At 32.5% G+C, this 16793-nt stretch overlaps 1 protein-coding gene across 7 annotated transcripts in view; it reads right to left on the bottom strand.

The window, feature by feature from the left end:
* Positions 1–338: 338 nt before the first annotated feature.
* The window catches only part of GRIA4 (glutamate ionotropic receptor AMPA type subunit 4), a 485575-nt gene continuing 469120 nt past the window's right edge, over positions 339–16793 (bottom strand). For 2 of the 7 annotated variants that reach the window (XM_051986908.1, XM_051986906.1), the window contains 3 exons: positions 11173–11287; positions 8495–8629; positions 339–1486 (listed from right to left, as the gene is read on the bottom strand). In XM_051986908.1, coding sequence (XP_051842868.1) covers positions 1322–1486; positions 8495–8629; positions 11173–11287 — 415 coding nt within the window. In that variant the 3' untranslated portion in view covers positions 339–1321. Of the gene's footprint in view, positions 1487–8381; positions 8630–11161; positions 11288–15280; positions 15396–16793 lie in introns of those variants that run through there. The other 5 variants (XM_051986907.1, XM_051986911.1, XM_051986910.1 and 2 more) reach the window with 5 other exon arrangements.

The following is a 16793-nucleotide window of genomic DNA, read 5'->3' as shown; positions in this document are numbered from 1 at the left end:
TGGGCACACCTTTCTCTTGTAGACTCAATAGTATTGTTATTAACTTTGTATGAATTAAATGGGCAGTTAATACCCAACATAAGTGATATTTTATAGAGCAAAACCATAAGGAAACTTTTTTATTTACATGTTTATGTATGAAGATCCATCATCAATGACTGCATTTCTAATCATTTGTGCACTAATTGATGCTGGTTCTCCGGCTAAGAAGTACAAATTGACTCCACTCTATCCACAAATTTCCCATTCAGCACCTCCTCCTTTCTTTTGTTGTTGCTGTTTTTGCATTTTTTTTCCATGTGACTTTCAAAACATTTGGAAAAGAAATCCAGGCTCTGTAGATATTATAAGAACGTTTGTTGTTTTATTCTTTTTGTTGGGTACAAAAACCACAATTTTGTACACAGAACAAGATTATAAATAATATTGGTAGCATGAGTGACCCGTAGTCTCTTTTGATTCTACACTGCAGACTGATGATGTAATGTCAACATTTTTTTCTTTTTGTTTTGTTTCTCCTACTTAGACAGATGTGACCTGTGGGACACTGATGTGTAACAGAATGAAGATAACAGCAAACAATAAGATGGTCAACAACTTTTATAAAAAAAAAAGTCTCTGAATTTTATTACAGTGATGCCATTTATATCAATTATTGCAATGAATTGTTCCCTAAGATGGTTAGAAAAAAGAATTGTGTTGTCCTCTACCGAATTTACATCAGTTAAAAAGCAAGCATGTTTCAATATTCCTCTTTTTTCCTCAAAGGAAATGTAAATAATTTCATTTACTTTTCACAGGATTTACATGTTTGTTTATTATTTTCTCATCACAGTTTTGTGACTCATTTCCATAGCTGGATATTCTTCCTTGAATACATTAATGTTCAGGAGACACAGGTTAGCATGTTCATTGACTTCTATAGCTATTTAATCCCTCTTGGTGAAGTCCAAGGTAAAAGTGTAGTCCTTTCTGAGCAAGTCCCTCACAGTTTAATGCGCTAATCGGCAAGTCTTATTAGTTTTAAGTCCACTCGAGTGAAATTTGTTGCTGTTAATACACCCGTCCCTGCTCCCTCCCCTCCCACCCCCCAAAAATCTAAATTATGAATTTTCCTGATATAAAATCTGAGTTTGGGTTTCCGAGCTGAGCTCATGCACACATTGTTGCTGATGATGTCTGGCGCATTTGGACGTACTTCCCGTTCTCAGTCAAATTTTGGAGTTCATCAATGACACTCCCATGTCGTGACAGGCTGTGCTGTGTTTCCATCAGTCACCAACACAGTTTTAATTAAGGCACTCAATTGTTTTTTTGGTTTTTATGGTAGGTCCGATGCAATTACAGCCAATCCTGAACTTTGTCTAATGGCAGTTCCAGAATGTACAGCTTTGGGGCAGTCTGGAGTCAATACACGGCCATTTTCTCCGACACTCCCTGTGATGGATAATCTGGCTTTGTTTCTTATGGCTTCAGAAAAGGTCAGCTAGGTTGCATGGAAAGGAAATAGGGAAAAAAGTGTTACAATATTTCTATTCTATTGGTAGGATGTGATACAACAAACACCAAAATGTTAATATGTAGACATCTGCATTTTCATATACTTTTGATTTTATAAGAACTGCATAGAAAAAACCACTCAGCTAAATTAGGAAGAAGTCAATTTAGAGATTGTGATAATAAATTTTTTTAGGAAGATAATTAACTTTAAGGCAAATATAAAATAAGGCTTTATCCTAAGCCAGTCTAGCCTACCTCAATAAAGATTAAGTTGGGGACTTAGTTTTAAATATTATATAGACATATATGTTCATTTGTACATATATGTATATAAAACCTTGTACTTCTTCGCTGTTTTTAAATAGAAAATTCTTCTTTTAGAAATGTGATCAGCAATCTATATAACCTATCCTCTTTTAACTAAATAAACCTTTTCACAAACATCTCCATTCATTCACACCACTTAATGACATGACCCAAACAGCACAAGTATTGACATATATCTGACTACATGCTTAATATGGACACTAGGTATAGATTTTTAAAGAGCATTCTTATGCAGGGACATATATCAAGAGAGAATGTCAATATGCATGGAATGCCATTGATAGGGGCACTTCCTTAGACTGCCTATTGTGGGGCATGCCTCTTGAATCCCTTCTCTAATATCTTTGTCTCCAGATTTCTTACTATAGAAGGAAGCAGAGGGAAAAAAGTGTAATAGGAAAAGTGGGTAGTGTCATTATGAAAATATATTCTATTATTCTTATTATCTTTTTATTATTTCTTGGACCTAAGTTTGAATATTAATTTTTAAAAGAGGCAATTTAACGGGAGAGAAAATAAAATTGATCATTTGATTTAGCTCAGTCAAAAGGAGAAACTTATTTTTTGTTGTTTCTGGGTTTGCCCATCTTTTCAAGAAATTCTTTGTTTTTTGAATTGCCATTTGTTTATTTCCCAATTCACACAAACCATTTCTCTTTTGTGAGTTAAGAAAAGGTTAAGTGCCAGTTTTTATTTATAGGTGACCAGAAGTCAAGAAATTCTTTAGTCTGTATTTATTTTGTATGAATACTGAAGGCATTAAAACTTTTATAAATAGGGCCATAAAGATCATTTCTTCCAACTTATTTTACTTAAAATAAAATTTGAGCCCCAGAAGAATGAAGTGACCTGACCATAGTTAGTGGCACAGTCTAGCCTAATCAGTTTCACACAATTTCTCCCAAATGACTCAAAGTCAGCTTTGAGTAGTTGATGTTAGGAATCTATATGTCTGACTATGGCTAATAACATTAACAAACAGTATGAATAAGCAGTACTCTTTATCTATTTGGAAATCTTCATCTAATCCTTATAGAAGGAATATTTCAAGGAAGAAAATGTCATCGCTAAAGATAGAAGATACACACTGGGCATGTGCTTTTCTAAAGCAGATATAAAATTTATAAATTACATTATAAATGAAAGTAATAAATACTTAGCTAATTTTGGTCTGGGCCAAACTACTCTCCAAATGTAAATGAAAAGGAAGTCAAGAATCATCAGATGGAGAAGTAAAATATCAGATAAGATTGAAGAAAAAACTGAAAAATGATCTCTTAATTTGTTCATTTCCATCCTTGTTCTGGTATAATTCTATTTCTCAAAAGCTTGTAATATGTCTTACAACTTTCAATGAAAAAAAAACTGGGAAATTTTAGACCAAAAAAGAGAAGATTTAGTGGGACATAATATCTATTTTCATATACTTTGTTGTATAGATGATCAATCCTATTTGGTTATAAAAGGAGGACTCATCAATAGGGGAATGAATAAACAGGCTGTGGCATAGGATTGTAATGGAATATTATTGTGCCATAAGAAATGATAAGCAGGATACTTTCAGAAAAAAACATAGAAAATTGTCATGAACTGATGCATAGTAAAGTGAATAGAATAAAGAGAATATTGTACAAAGTAACAGCAATGTTGTTTGAGGAAGAAGTATGAATGATTTAATTATTCTCAGCAATACAATTATCCAAACTATCTCAAAGAGCTAATGATGAAGCATACTATCAGCCTCCAGAGAAAGAAATGATATGGATTGCATATAACATTGCATGATCTTTTTCACTTTTTCTTTTTTTTTCAAATCTGCACAAAATAACTAACATGAAAATCTTTTAAATAATTGAATATGTACAATCTATATCTCATTGGGGGGAAGAGAAGAAGGGAGAGAAGAATAGAATTTGGAACTCAAAATTTTAAATAAAAATGTTAAAAAATTAGAAAACTTAAATAAAAGGCAGTTCTATGGTTGTGATTTAAAGTTTCAGGGAGACAGATTTGAATTCCTAAGAAATATAATAATAATAATAATAAAGGAATGGTATGCTTTAATAGAGTGGATTCTCTATCATTGGAAGTCTTCAAGCAGAAGTATTGAGGACATTGTAAACAGGATTGATATTTGGATAGGGACTGTATTAGAAGTCCTCTGAACTCTCTTTTAACATTCAAATATTATTGATGCAATGTTTTAGGAAGGCATTATTCTTTAAGAAGTAACTATGTGATGTTAGAATTCAGTACATCCTAGATTTGCCTACTCTCTGACTTGGGCAAACTCAATTTTTCTTTGTTTCTAGGTTTTCTCATTTGTAAAATGATAGAGTTTGGGAGTGATCATGTGAGTTAATAGAAACATCAGTGATTTGGGAATCAGATGATCTAGGCCACAAATCAGTTCTATTACCACTGTGATCTTGGGCAAGCTCCTTAACCCTTCTGGGCCTCAATTACCATCTTTAAAATGCAGGATTTGGACAATATGATCTGTAAGGTTCCTTCAAGAACTTTGGTTTTAAGGAAAGTGAGCTAGCTGTACTTGGAGTTCAGAAACAAGTAGGTCTGAATCCTGCCTTTAATTCTTAGAAGCATGTGGACATGAAGAAGTCATTCAACTTCTTCCTTTTTAAAATAGTCATTAGAGTATCTACTTTGAAGAATTGTGAGGATAAAAGGAAATTATGTATGTCAAACACTTACTAAAATTTGAGGCATTATTAAAACGTCATCTATTACTTTTATTCATTCCTGTTTTCTTTTTTTTTTTTCTTTCTAATCACTAAGTTTCTTAATTTGAATCATTGTATGGCTATACTCACTGATACATTTTCTAATCCTTTTCTTGGACAAGCCATCTCTCTGAGCCTCAGTTTCTTCCAAATCACAAATAGGGAAAATTATCATCAACACGCAGAATTGTAGTTAGTTATTAGCTATAATTGCTGATTCTTCAGAGAATCCACTTTGGGACAACTCTGGATACCCTGGACTAATTTTTTCTTGTGTTTTTTTGTCTTAAGGTAGTCTCCTGCAGAGTCCTGGGAATTTTGAACTCTCCCAAGTACATGAGTAAGATCGTGGCTACCCACAGACCTGGGCAAGGTTCCTGGATATTTATCTAACTTGTGATTTCTTTAAGTAGCTGGTCAACTCCAAATCCATGCCTAGAGGTATGCAATATTGCTGAATGGAATTGCCCAGAATATTTGACTGTTCACTAAATTTTGTCCAACAAAAGAGATTGTTTTAGATACTTCTTGGCATATGTACTTTTTGGGTGGATTCATAATTACATAGATTTACATCCTCCTTTATATCTGTAGACATTCTCTTCCTGTGTGATTCTTATTTATGTTCTTGCTCTTGACTGATCCAATTTGCTGGAGGCCTATCTTTAAGACTTTTCAACATGTTATAGATACCATCAAAGTCCTTGGGCTATGATGCATCTATGTTCTATCATTCCTTCTACATGTTAGGGTCACCTTCTTTTGTAGGTATACATCTTCTGGATAACATTTTCTATACCACTTCACTGATAGGTCAATTTACCACTGATAATATGAAGCATCTTATATATACATATATTCCAATATTCTGTTTCATTGCCCTCTTAACTGTCCAAATTTTTATTCTTAAGAGAGCAGCATATTTTATAGTTTGTAGCCATCTATCCTCTCTAAGGAAAATATTAATATTAAAAATATGGATTTTTGTGAAAAGGAGTAACATAAGATAATCAAAAGTATGATGTTGGCATTTATATATGAGATAAATTGGATTTTCTTTGTTAAATTACAGGGATAAGTTCTATCACTACTTTCAGGACTTGAAGAATAGATTTATTTTGTCAAGTTAACATTAAGAAAAAAACTGCAGTCCAGGTCTTTGCTGGGAAGAAATACTATCAAAAATGTTTTGAAGATTTTTGGTGAAGCAAAATTTTTATTTTATTACCAACAGCCTGCTTCCTTAGGGCTTCACTATAGTACTGATCTAATGCAGTATCTTTGAGGTTGTTATCTTTCTTTGTAATCCTTTGTGAAGAAATTATGGTATGGATACAATTACAATCACAAAAATAATGTTGAATCATTGAATTGAGAAATAGAATGTGTGTTGACAGAGACTGTTGTATCTCTTCCCAAATGCTACTCATTTCTAATACTTCAAAATGCCTATATCTTGTGGCATCAGTAGCCTAATTTTCCACTTTGTTTTATGCTTGAATGGAGCCGATCAAAGGAAAATGTGTTATCTTAAGTCACTATGAATTTTGGATTGGGCTAGAATTCTCTAGTTACTCTTGATTTTGACCATCTTCCTTTATGGGATGGTCAGCTAGATATAATAAATTTTGCTTGCTTTATAATATTCAGTTTTCAAAAGTCTTATTAATGTAAGGATAATAGTTTTTCAACTACTGACATTTTGAATAATTTTGAAAACATCAAGAGAATCAAAGAGCTTCAAGGCTAATTAAAATTTAGAAAAAAATTTTATAAAACTTGGAGCATGACTGCAGCAAGAAATTATTTCTCATGAAAGCTTTCTCTACCCTGAAAATTTCCAAGACTTAAAAGAACATAGGAATCTCAATAGTCTATTTTCCTCTGAAATTTGTTATCTTAGAGGTATCAACCTCAAAGACAAGAGGATTTATAGAGGATATACACTACAATATCATGTAGTCAACTTAAAATATTCTTTTTATAGTAATGTTATAAAAGGAAGCATTAATGCCTCATTAATTTTAAAATTGTTGAAAGATTTTTAAGTGAATTAGAATTTGCAAGCTATTCTTTTATTTAATTATTTACATGGGAGTAGGGTCATAGGTAAACTTCTTCTAATGTCTTGTTTGCCTATTTTCAATCACTTCAAATGATTAAAATGCCCTTTCCTGCCAAGAAAGCCATATTTTTGATGCAATGACAAAAGAGCTTTTACAAAATAAATGCTAAAATTCCACACATAAAAATCCACACAGGATGTTTCCTGAACATCCAGCTCTTGAAGTTGATAGTAGGTTGTTTTCTAGCTTGTGGAAATGCTGGACATCTCGGGAAACAATATGATAAGTGAATTCCCCCCAACTTGTCATTTTTTTGGCTTGGGGTCCAGCAGTATTGTCCAAAGCTATTTGAGTAATTTCAATAGTCAGTATAGAATGTGGCAGTCTTATTGGCCCTTCTATTCTCTACTACCTTCAAAACTGTCCAAGTTCATGCTTGTTGTTTCCATGACATTTTCTTCATCTTACCCTCTTCCACCCCCCTTTCCTTTTGCCTTCAACCTTTCCTGATGTCAGATTTTTTTCCCTAATGAGTTAATTTCAGTGTTAGAGTGAATATTCCTAATTAATCATTTAATGTTATTTTTAATTGGGCTTTAGGCATGAATTTAGGACAAATTTTTTCAACGCTTGATCAAAAATCACTTGGTCTGTTAATAGAAAGAAGGAATGAATTTTAGACTTCTGAAAGTAATTTTCATGTCCTTGGACAAATCATTCTTTTGATCCTCAATTTTCTTGAGAGTCATGAATGAGGAAAATTATAATTACTTTACATGGTGGTTGGTTGGGTTTTACTGCTTACTTACCACTATTCATTGTAGATAGGCTATATCCTAACTATTCTGGACTTGCAAAATATGTGCCTTTTAAAAAATAACTTTGATTTGATTCCATTCACAAAAACATCTAAATTCTGTTGGATCCCTCTGATAAAGCTAAAATCTCAAGTGTAGCTTAAGTTCTATTACTGGTATAAGACTGAGATTCTCATTCACTTTAATAAGAGTTTGAACCTGAAAGCAGAATTGAACCTAAAAAAGTGTTAATCATCACCAGGATTAACCTACAACTGCTGAAGATCTGGCTCTGGGAAACTCCTTTGACACATACTATCTATGTGATCTTGGACAAATTATTTAATATTCCTGTGTCTCTGTTTCCTAATCTATAAAATTAATGCCTTAGATGTCCTCTAAGGTACCTTCCATATCTAGATCTATGAACTTAGACATACTAGCAAAACAATATCTAGTCCCTGGCAACTTAACAATTATGCAATACTGAAAGGAACTTAGCCAAACTGACCTTAGCCACAAATAAGAAAATAAATGCCTATGTGCTAGGTATTTAAACTAAAGTTTAAATTAAACTTTTTAAATTTTAAATTAAACTTTTTTCTTTTTCTTTCTTTCTTTCTTTTCTTTTTCTTTTCTTTTTTTTTTCCTTTTTTTTTTTTTTTTTGGCATTACTTGAGTTTCATGTAGCAGAACTCTTTGGATTGATTCACAACAGCAAAATTCTTTTAGTTTGTTTGTTTGATCCTTGCAATGCAGATGTCTATGAACAACACAGAAGAGTGTACCGTACATCTGCAGCCAAAGAAACTGATTTGCACTTTGCACTGGTTTCCAAAAAATAGAAAGCTCTAATTAGAAGCAAGCATTACCACCACTGGACAGACAGGTCACGACACTGCATATACAAGATGCATCACCCACTCACTGTAGTTGGCCCTAAGTCCTACCCCTAAATTTTAACACTTTCGGTTCCATATACGTTGTAACCTTCTCTATAAGTGGCTAAATTCTGGGTATTCTGCGAGGAAGTTGGGTTAAAAGTCTGTGCACTCTTTGCCACCTTCATTCGCTTTGCCTCTGCCCTGGACTTGTAACAGAACTCTATCAAAGCCACCAGCATGGCCAAGCCCAAGCCGCCAACCAGAATGTAGAAGACTCCAGCTACGTTGCTCAGGCTCAAGGCACTCGTCTTGTCCTGGGGAGAGAGAATCACTTCAGTTAGTGATAGAAACATGGGCTTCCTAAAGCAATAAGAACAATGAGACATTCAGGCAACAAGTATAAATATGCACAACCTTTAGGTCAGAAGGATTTTAACATGGAATTTTGGGTTGATGGATTTTAAAATAAAGCCGATCATGGAGAGTTCATCCCAAGAAAGACTAATTTTATTGCCTGCATATTTAGAATGTAATTGGATTCAATGGGATATTAACATTATGAAGTAGGCAATTAAAACCACTTCACTCCCCCATATCAAAAGAAAGGAAACATTTGGACAGAGTGTCAGAAATAAGTGACAAGTGTGAAAATGATTTAATTAAAAGTTTGTTACATGGGTGATGGGTTGGCTTGACTCTGTAAACATTACAAGAAAAATTTTTAATATCTGCCATTTCAGTAGGGGAATGATTCTGCTTCTCCCTACCTTTCCATCCTTTATTAAGGAACTAAGGTTTTCAACACCAGTTTTTCATGGTTATTATTTGAATAATCATGTGCATAGATAGTAACAGGCTATTTAATCATTTTAAGGCTATTCTATATAGGAAAGTCCCTTTAACTAGTAAGGAAAGTATCAAAAAGACATATTTCTTCATATATGTTACACTGATATGACAGATACATGCTATATTGGCCATGGATAGATAGATTTATTCTACACAGTATTTAAGCAATGAAATTATTCATGTTTTAGCACAGCTATGAATATTTTAGAATAATCTAATTTCCATTCTTATTAAGATATTTTTAATTATATGGTGTTTTCAGGCATGCATCTTATTGCAAAATATTCTGAAATAGCCAAGCACATGATTTTAAATTATCAGGGACATTAAGATGTTCACACAACTTAACCTCTGGATTTTCTCATAATAATTTTTTCTACAATTAGACATATATTTGTAAGGTAATATGCATGGCACCATGTAACCCCACACTTGTATGAAACATTTGAAGAGAATTAGTGGCCTAAGCAATGGTCTCTTATTATTTTCTTAGAATTAAGATAATGGAAAACGTGAACAGCACTATTGGTGATTTAATTTAAAGATGCACTATTTGTTCTGCATTACTAGAGTGGTCCTGGTAACTGATTTTCAGAAATTCTATCAAGGACTTCATCTCAGCATAGACAGTAAGTTGTCTGAACCAGAAAGGTAAAAGAATCTTTGATATTCTAAAGAAAGCTTTCATTCTATTATAGCTAAAAGACCAATGCTATTAAGGACAAGAGGTGGAGAAAACTCTTAGAAAAATTTGATAGTTTGATAAGAAGTGATTTAGAACTTTGCCTGATTTCTACTTATTTAAAAATTCCATCCATAATATCTGCTCTAAGGTTATATGCTACATATCAAACATCAAATATTATTTTTTTCCTTTTCAGAAAAATGGATAATTGCCAATAAATACACATGTTCAAATATAAAAGAACTAGACATATATTTAGTATGCTTTATCTGTATATAAAGCAATATAGCAGAATAAAGTCTGACCTCTGACATGCACTATCTTTGCGACTATGGACCAATCATTTAACCTATCACTGTCACATGCAACTCTTTAATACAGACTACGAGTTACATGAGACTTGCCCTCTTCAGCAAAGTGGAAACAGAATGAGTTCTCCATACCTCTAAAATTAGAAGGCTTGACAAAAACCCTTTTTCTATAATATATGTGTATATATATATACACACATATATAACATATATATACACACATGTACATATATCATGTTACCTTGCAATGCTTTTTTTTTTTTTTTGCAACCATCAATTTCAGATGTATCTAATTGAAACAGAGTTATAGGTCTTGTCATTTTCCAAAACCAAATTTCATTAATTAAAAATTTTATGAGTTAGAAATGCTACTACTAAACATTGAATAACCTAATGGGAAAATTTAAAAACTTGAAACTTCCATACTTTCATTTAATGGGATATTCTTGTAATAGTGCCTCTTTAAATTAAAGTGCATTATTTGCCAATTTGGGGAAATCAGTATTATTGAACTCTTCTGGGTAAACATTCATTTCTTTAATGTAGATTTTTCTTTTTTTCTTTTTTTTTTCTAGTGGCTAAAAGTAACTATCCCCTTTCTTGTTTTGTAAATTCAGTAAGAACTCTGAATTGATGAAGTCCAAAGCAAATTGAACAAAATAAAATAAAATCTTTTTTTTTTTAAATCAGTGTTATATTAAATTGGAGACCTCTAACTTAAAAGAAACCCCATTAAAAGAAACATTAAAAAAAGGTTTGTTCTGCATTTAATGGTTTATTTTTCTTAAAGCTTTAATATTGGAAGAACAAGTGGGTTGTGTGTGTGTGTGTGTGTGTGTGTACATGTGTGTTAAGCCAGACCCCATTTTTAAAAACTAATACAACTAATTTCAATGGGTAGGTTTGTGCTAGGAAGAGGAATGCTCATTGCTTAGTTTCCATCTAGGTTTGACCATGGCTCCCTTTAGTGTTGGGTGAACACAAGAGGAGGTCCCGAGCTGCAGTGACTAACCTTGCTTCCAGAGTCCTTGGGTCCACATTCACCTTTATCGTACCACCATTTGTTTTTCAGCTTGTCTAAGACGCCTGCCTCACTGAGTTTCAAAACGGCAAGGTTTACAGGAGTTCTTCACGTGGAAAATAACATAAATAACATTATATATGTTATTTTATGTTATTCAAGTAAAACTACATTAGAATCGCATGGTAAAGTGACAGAGCAGAGGCCACAGTGGGTACTATGTCTTGTACTATAGGCCCAGGTTTAGAAAAAGACATACAACTGGGGCCTGCTCGATCGCTTTAGGTAACAGGCACATACTGCTAGGGAAGATTGGTAAATAAAAGGTATGCAATTACTGTGAACCCAAAACTATTGGCTTTGAGATATTTTCTCTATTATTCAGAATTTTGTTTCAATTTGTTATTCCATAAATTTATTTATTTTGTTTCTCTTCAGGATTTATAAAAGTGTATGTCAACAGACTGACTTTGTAGAAGCTGGCTATAGTCCATTTCATTTCCTGCTTTCAGTTATGCTAATGATAGGATTTTACTTATTCCATGAAGCATGCCCCTAATATCTGCTATCATATTCATATCACTACTATTCACACATAACACCCTGCCAAGGGAAAGATGACTTAGGCATTGTTGAGAAAGGATCATTCATGCTTAAAATATAAAAGGAGATCATTGACAAATATTATTTGAGTTTTGCTGGAATAATCTTCTATTCTCATGCAAATGTTTAATAGAGATAATTTCCTTTATATAAATCTAAACACAATTTAATTCCAACATATTCATATAATCAAATTCTTAAAACCATATAATGAAGTTCTTATAATATAGTTAGAAATCCTTCAGTATATAAGGAGTAGCCAGAATATATGACTTTTTTCAGAAATTATCCTTCATCAGAAAATTTAGTCTCTTCTGCCATTTTCTTTGCCTCCATTACCATCAAATATTGTTGGAGGAGGCAAAAAAGAGAAGATATTCATTAGTGCTGGAGATTTTTTATCTTAAAGAATGTTCTCCTGTCTATATACCTATTTTTTTTTTTTAGAGAAATATAATTAATCCCTCTAGTTGCTATCTGTTCATTTAACTTACTGTGTAGATATAAGGATAGTGTGCTATGGTAGAAAAAGTACTAGTCTGGGATCCATAACACCTGGGCTCTCTAGGTTTTTTCTCTGACTTTCAGTCTCATCTTCCATTAAATGACTGGGTAGGATAAGCTAAACTATCAGATCATCTTTCTGAGTAGTATTCCATAAAATAAGTAATATATGTTCCAGTGGTTGTCTTCTGGGCAGCTGCCCTAAAGAAAAATTCATCATGCTTTACTAGGAAGATTATACTTTAGAAATCACCTAGTCAAATTCTCATTTTACAGATTAGGAAACTGAGGCACAATTAAGCTCACTCATGTAAACTGAAAAGAATTCAAACCTAGGTGTTTTTGATTTGTTTGGACATTTACTTACACCCTCAAAGAGTTTATTAGTTTCTTCTTAGATGGCAAATTCTTGATGTTAGAGGCTCTTTCACTCATATTTGCATACTCCCTAGAATGTATCACAAGGCCTCTGATATAGTAGTCTGTGAAGATAGATAAAGTTTTCAGATGGAGGGCATTGGGGGAAAGAGGAAAAAAACATCTTTTCAAATACTTAACTACCTGTTATATCCTGTATTTTGCTTAACCATCCAATAACATTAGCATTATTTAATTAATTAAAACAATTATTTTTTGAGTAATAATTTAATTAATAAATATTTTAAAAGTTTTATTTTTAATTTGAAGATTTGCAATAATTTTTTAGCACTCATTTTAACATAGCATTGCAAGGTTTATAGTTGTGATATATAACAGAATGTTAACTAATAAAAACATTTCATTTTTTGAATTATAAGAGCATTGAATCACATAAAGATAAAAATCTAACTATTTTTGATTCAAAACATGTTTATGACTCCTCAATTTCTTTTAAACTTCTACATTTGTTCATATGATTTTTCCTCAGATAAAGTAATGAGGCCTTGGTAGAAAACAAAAGAAGGCATTTCATTATTAGTATTAAGAAATTTATCCATTAAGACCGACTCTAGATTTCCTTGTAGAGCTGATAAAAATAGCCATATATCAACAAATATTTTTGAATGATATTAAATACTCCATTAGAAAATGTTCTGCTGGATGGCATAATATATTTTTATGTATTTAATTTACATAGTAGTGTTATTAATTTAGGTATTCTTATTGAAATAAGTGCTATATATTAGCTATAGAAGCAATATCAACAAATTAGACAGTCTCTTAGATTAATCTAAGAAAGGACATTTTATTGATTTTCCTTTCTCTCTTTTTTATCTTTCTCCTAGAGACTCTCACGAATAGAGAACTATGAATCCCACTTCATGCTTCTTATTTCTTCTTTCTCTTTCTCTATGATACCATCTTACAGAATATCTTTGCAGCACTTAGGAAATGGAAGAGATGTGGAGAACATAGTCACTTCTTTCTTTTTTCCTTATCTCCAGGTTTAAGGTATTTGTATGTATTTAAATCCCTTCTTTTCTTCTCTCATCTCTTGCAAAAATTAGAATAGACAGGAAGGTGCTGAACTGAATCATACATTCACCACTCTAGATCTCAGCTTTCTCCTCTGTTAGAAAAGCTAGATGATCTCTCAAGGGTCATCCAATACTCATATTGTATGATTTATAGCTGGGCTATGGATTTTTTGCTTGATTGGGAGAAGCTGATATTTCTAGTTTTCCAAGTCAGTACTATTATATTTATGAGTTTTCCAGAAATTAATGCATTTCCTAGTCAGATGCATGCCTCTGCAAGCATATTGGCACATCGAAAAGGTCATAATTGTGTCCTCACTGTGAGTTGGCCTGAAGTCTTATGAGTATTCAAAACACAAACCCACACAACAGGAGGCTTCTCTTTGGGGTGGATAATAATAATATTAAACTTTGTATCTTAGATACTGGAATAAAAGAAAGTATTACCAGAAAGAACAAATGATTTTATAATCAAGGGATAATTATAAAACTCATGTTTCAACTTTCATTTTATTTTCAAACTACTTGAGAACAACTATCTAGTACCTGTATAAAGCCCACTTGTGCATGCAGGTTCCCCTAACTGTATTGCACTGCACTGCACCTACATATATACACTCATAGGACATTCTAAAATGTGATTCTTGGCACATTCAATGATATTTTATATCTTCTATATAAATTTTCCTTTTTTCCCTTAAGGCACTGCTTAGGGGAAAAAAGGTCAGAGGAATATGCTGGAAATAAAAAAAAAAGATAAAGTAAAGATAAAACTTAGTTGACCTTGTTTTTAAAGAGAATCAGTAAGAAATATTCAATGATAATAGGCTAAGGTGCCCTTGATTCTATTTTAAGAGAAGACGCAGTTTTTTAGTTATCACACGATAATTTCTAGTCTCTTATATAACTGTAATTGGAACCTGTTCAATTATTGATTCACTGAAAGATAGCCCAAGAAAGTCTTAGAGTTTAGTGTATCTTTGCTCTAACAAATCAATGAATCTGTGATTTTATCAATGGGGTACTTCCAATAAAGATGTAGATTTCAGCCCATCCATGTTTTCTCATCATTGAATCTGGTTCTCTCTTTGAAAAGGTATCTGGCCTGATTTACTCTCTCTGATCTTTTTTATCACTACCAAATTTCTCAAAGTCATGTTTACTATTCTTTTCTAATGCTTATATATAAATTATTGAAGGTAAGCCCCTTAGAATATAATGTTGTATGCTCTTTGTTTCTCTTTTCTATTCTATACCTGCTATGAATTAGACTACAGACTGATCTGCCTTTGGCTTCTTCTCTATAGTGTCCTGAAAACCATAGGGACTTGGTACTGGAATGAAAGATTAATTCCTGAAATTGACAACAGATGCAAATATTTTTGCTTTGACAGTAATTGCATACTATAGTACATGAGGAACCTTTACCAGCAGTCCTGGTAGTATCACAAGTCTCAGGTCAGAAGGAAGGACCCCAGCAGATGCACCAATTACTTTACATACTGTTTACCCGCTTTGGTGACATTGAGGCTAACCTTGGAGTCACCTCCCCCGCTGCCACATTCTCCTTTGTCGTACCACCATTTGTTTTTCAATTTGTCCAAGAGGCCTTGTTCATTCAGTTTTAAAACTGCGAGGTTAACAGCATTTCTTGAAACGATAAAACATATTTTGTAAGAAACTGCACAGCTGTTAAGATGTTAGAAGGAATGAGGATTTAAGCTCTTTTATAAGCTTCTCCCATAAGGTAAATAAACCTCTCATTACCATATTACAACCCCCTCCACTGCAATCCAAACCAAAAGTCTGAATTATTTTGCTTATTTTCAAATGTGACAAAAATGCCTGTGGTATTTGGTAGCTCTTTTTTTTTTTTTTAATAGCTCTTCCATAAGCCAAATAATTTATGCTGATGACTAATTAGATGGGAGTTTTGGCAAGACACTAAAAAACTGAGATTTAAGGGATTATGTTTTGGATCCTTGCGGAAAGTCAGCATTTAAAGGTAGAGAAATATACCAGGTTGCATTTTATTCTCTGAAGGAGAAGGCTAATGATTTCTTGTCTATCCTCTATCATAGTTAAATTGAGCAGAGTTTCTGCCTTGTGTTTTTGGAGGGAAGTGGAGTATGGGAAGGAGTAAAATTTATAGTTCTGTGCTTTGTCTCAGTTTAGTAAGTATTGATGGAAATAGACCAGAAGTCAGGATTTATTAGACTAGAATTCAGGCCTTAGGAAAAAAGGTCTAAATTCTATTTTGATTGTTAAAATCATTACATGCTATTTAGAAGAACAGATCAGGTGTGCATTAAGTAATTAAACCTTAGGAAAGTAATGCCTTCATTTTAATCTACTGCTTATATAAGACATATGCCCAGGAGTAAATTTTCTCCATTTTTAACTCATGGATAGAGAAAATATTTCTTAAATTTTTCTCTAGAAGATTAATGACTATATCTAAAAATATAAGTAGGTGAGTGAAAAGTTTTTTTAATTCTTCTATTTATACTGTCATATACTCTATGTATAATATTAAAAAAATGTTTAGTGGATCTTATTTTTCCAAGTCATCCTGGTTTTAAATTAGATACACTAGAAACAAGTCTTTTAGTCCACTAGGGGGCTCATTTAATGAAATTTCACTTAAAACCAGAGTGTAGTTTCAATATTGGAAATATTGTTTTGTTTTGTTTTGTTTTGAAACTTTGGTCAGAACTTTGATTTCTTTGGTGGAGGGAACTCCCATTGGAGAAACTTTCTTTACCAATGCAGATCTACAATTCATCTGTAACAGTTTTATAGAACTGACACTAAGAGGTTAAGTAACTTGTCCATTATCACACAGTATATATTAGAGATAAGACCTGGCAGTTTTGATTCCAAATTTCTGTTCATGAACTCTACACTGTCTCTTTTGGTTTTATGATAATTCAATAATTATTGAGTGCTGACAAGTTCCAGAGGAATTGAAAAGGTTATAATGTCTAATTAGATTCAGAAATTAATTAATTTATAAATTGATTTATATATTTTATTAGATTATTAATA

Source organism: Antechinus flavipes, chromosome 3 (genome assembly GCF_016432865.1).
Source record: "Antechinus flavipes isolate AdamAnt ecotype Samford, QLD, Australia chromosome 3, AdamAnt_v2, whole genome shotgun sequence".
Taxonomy (NCBI): Eukaryota; Metazoa; Chordata; class Mammalia; order Dasyuromorphia; family Dasyuridae; genus Antechinus; species Antechinus flavipes.
Note: the sequence above shows the minus strand (reverse complement) of the source record. Positions and strands in the feature narration are given on the sequence as shown.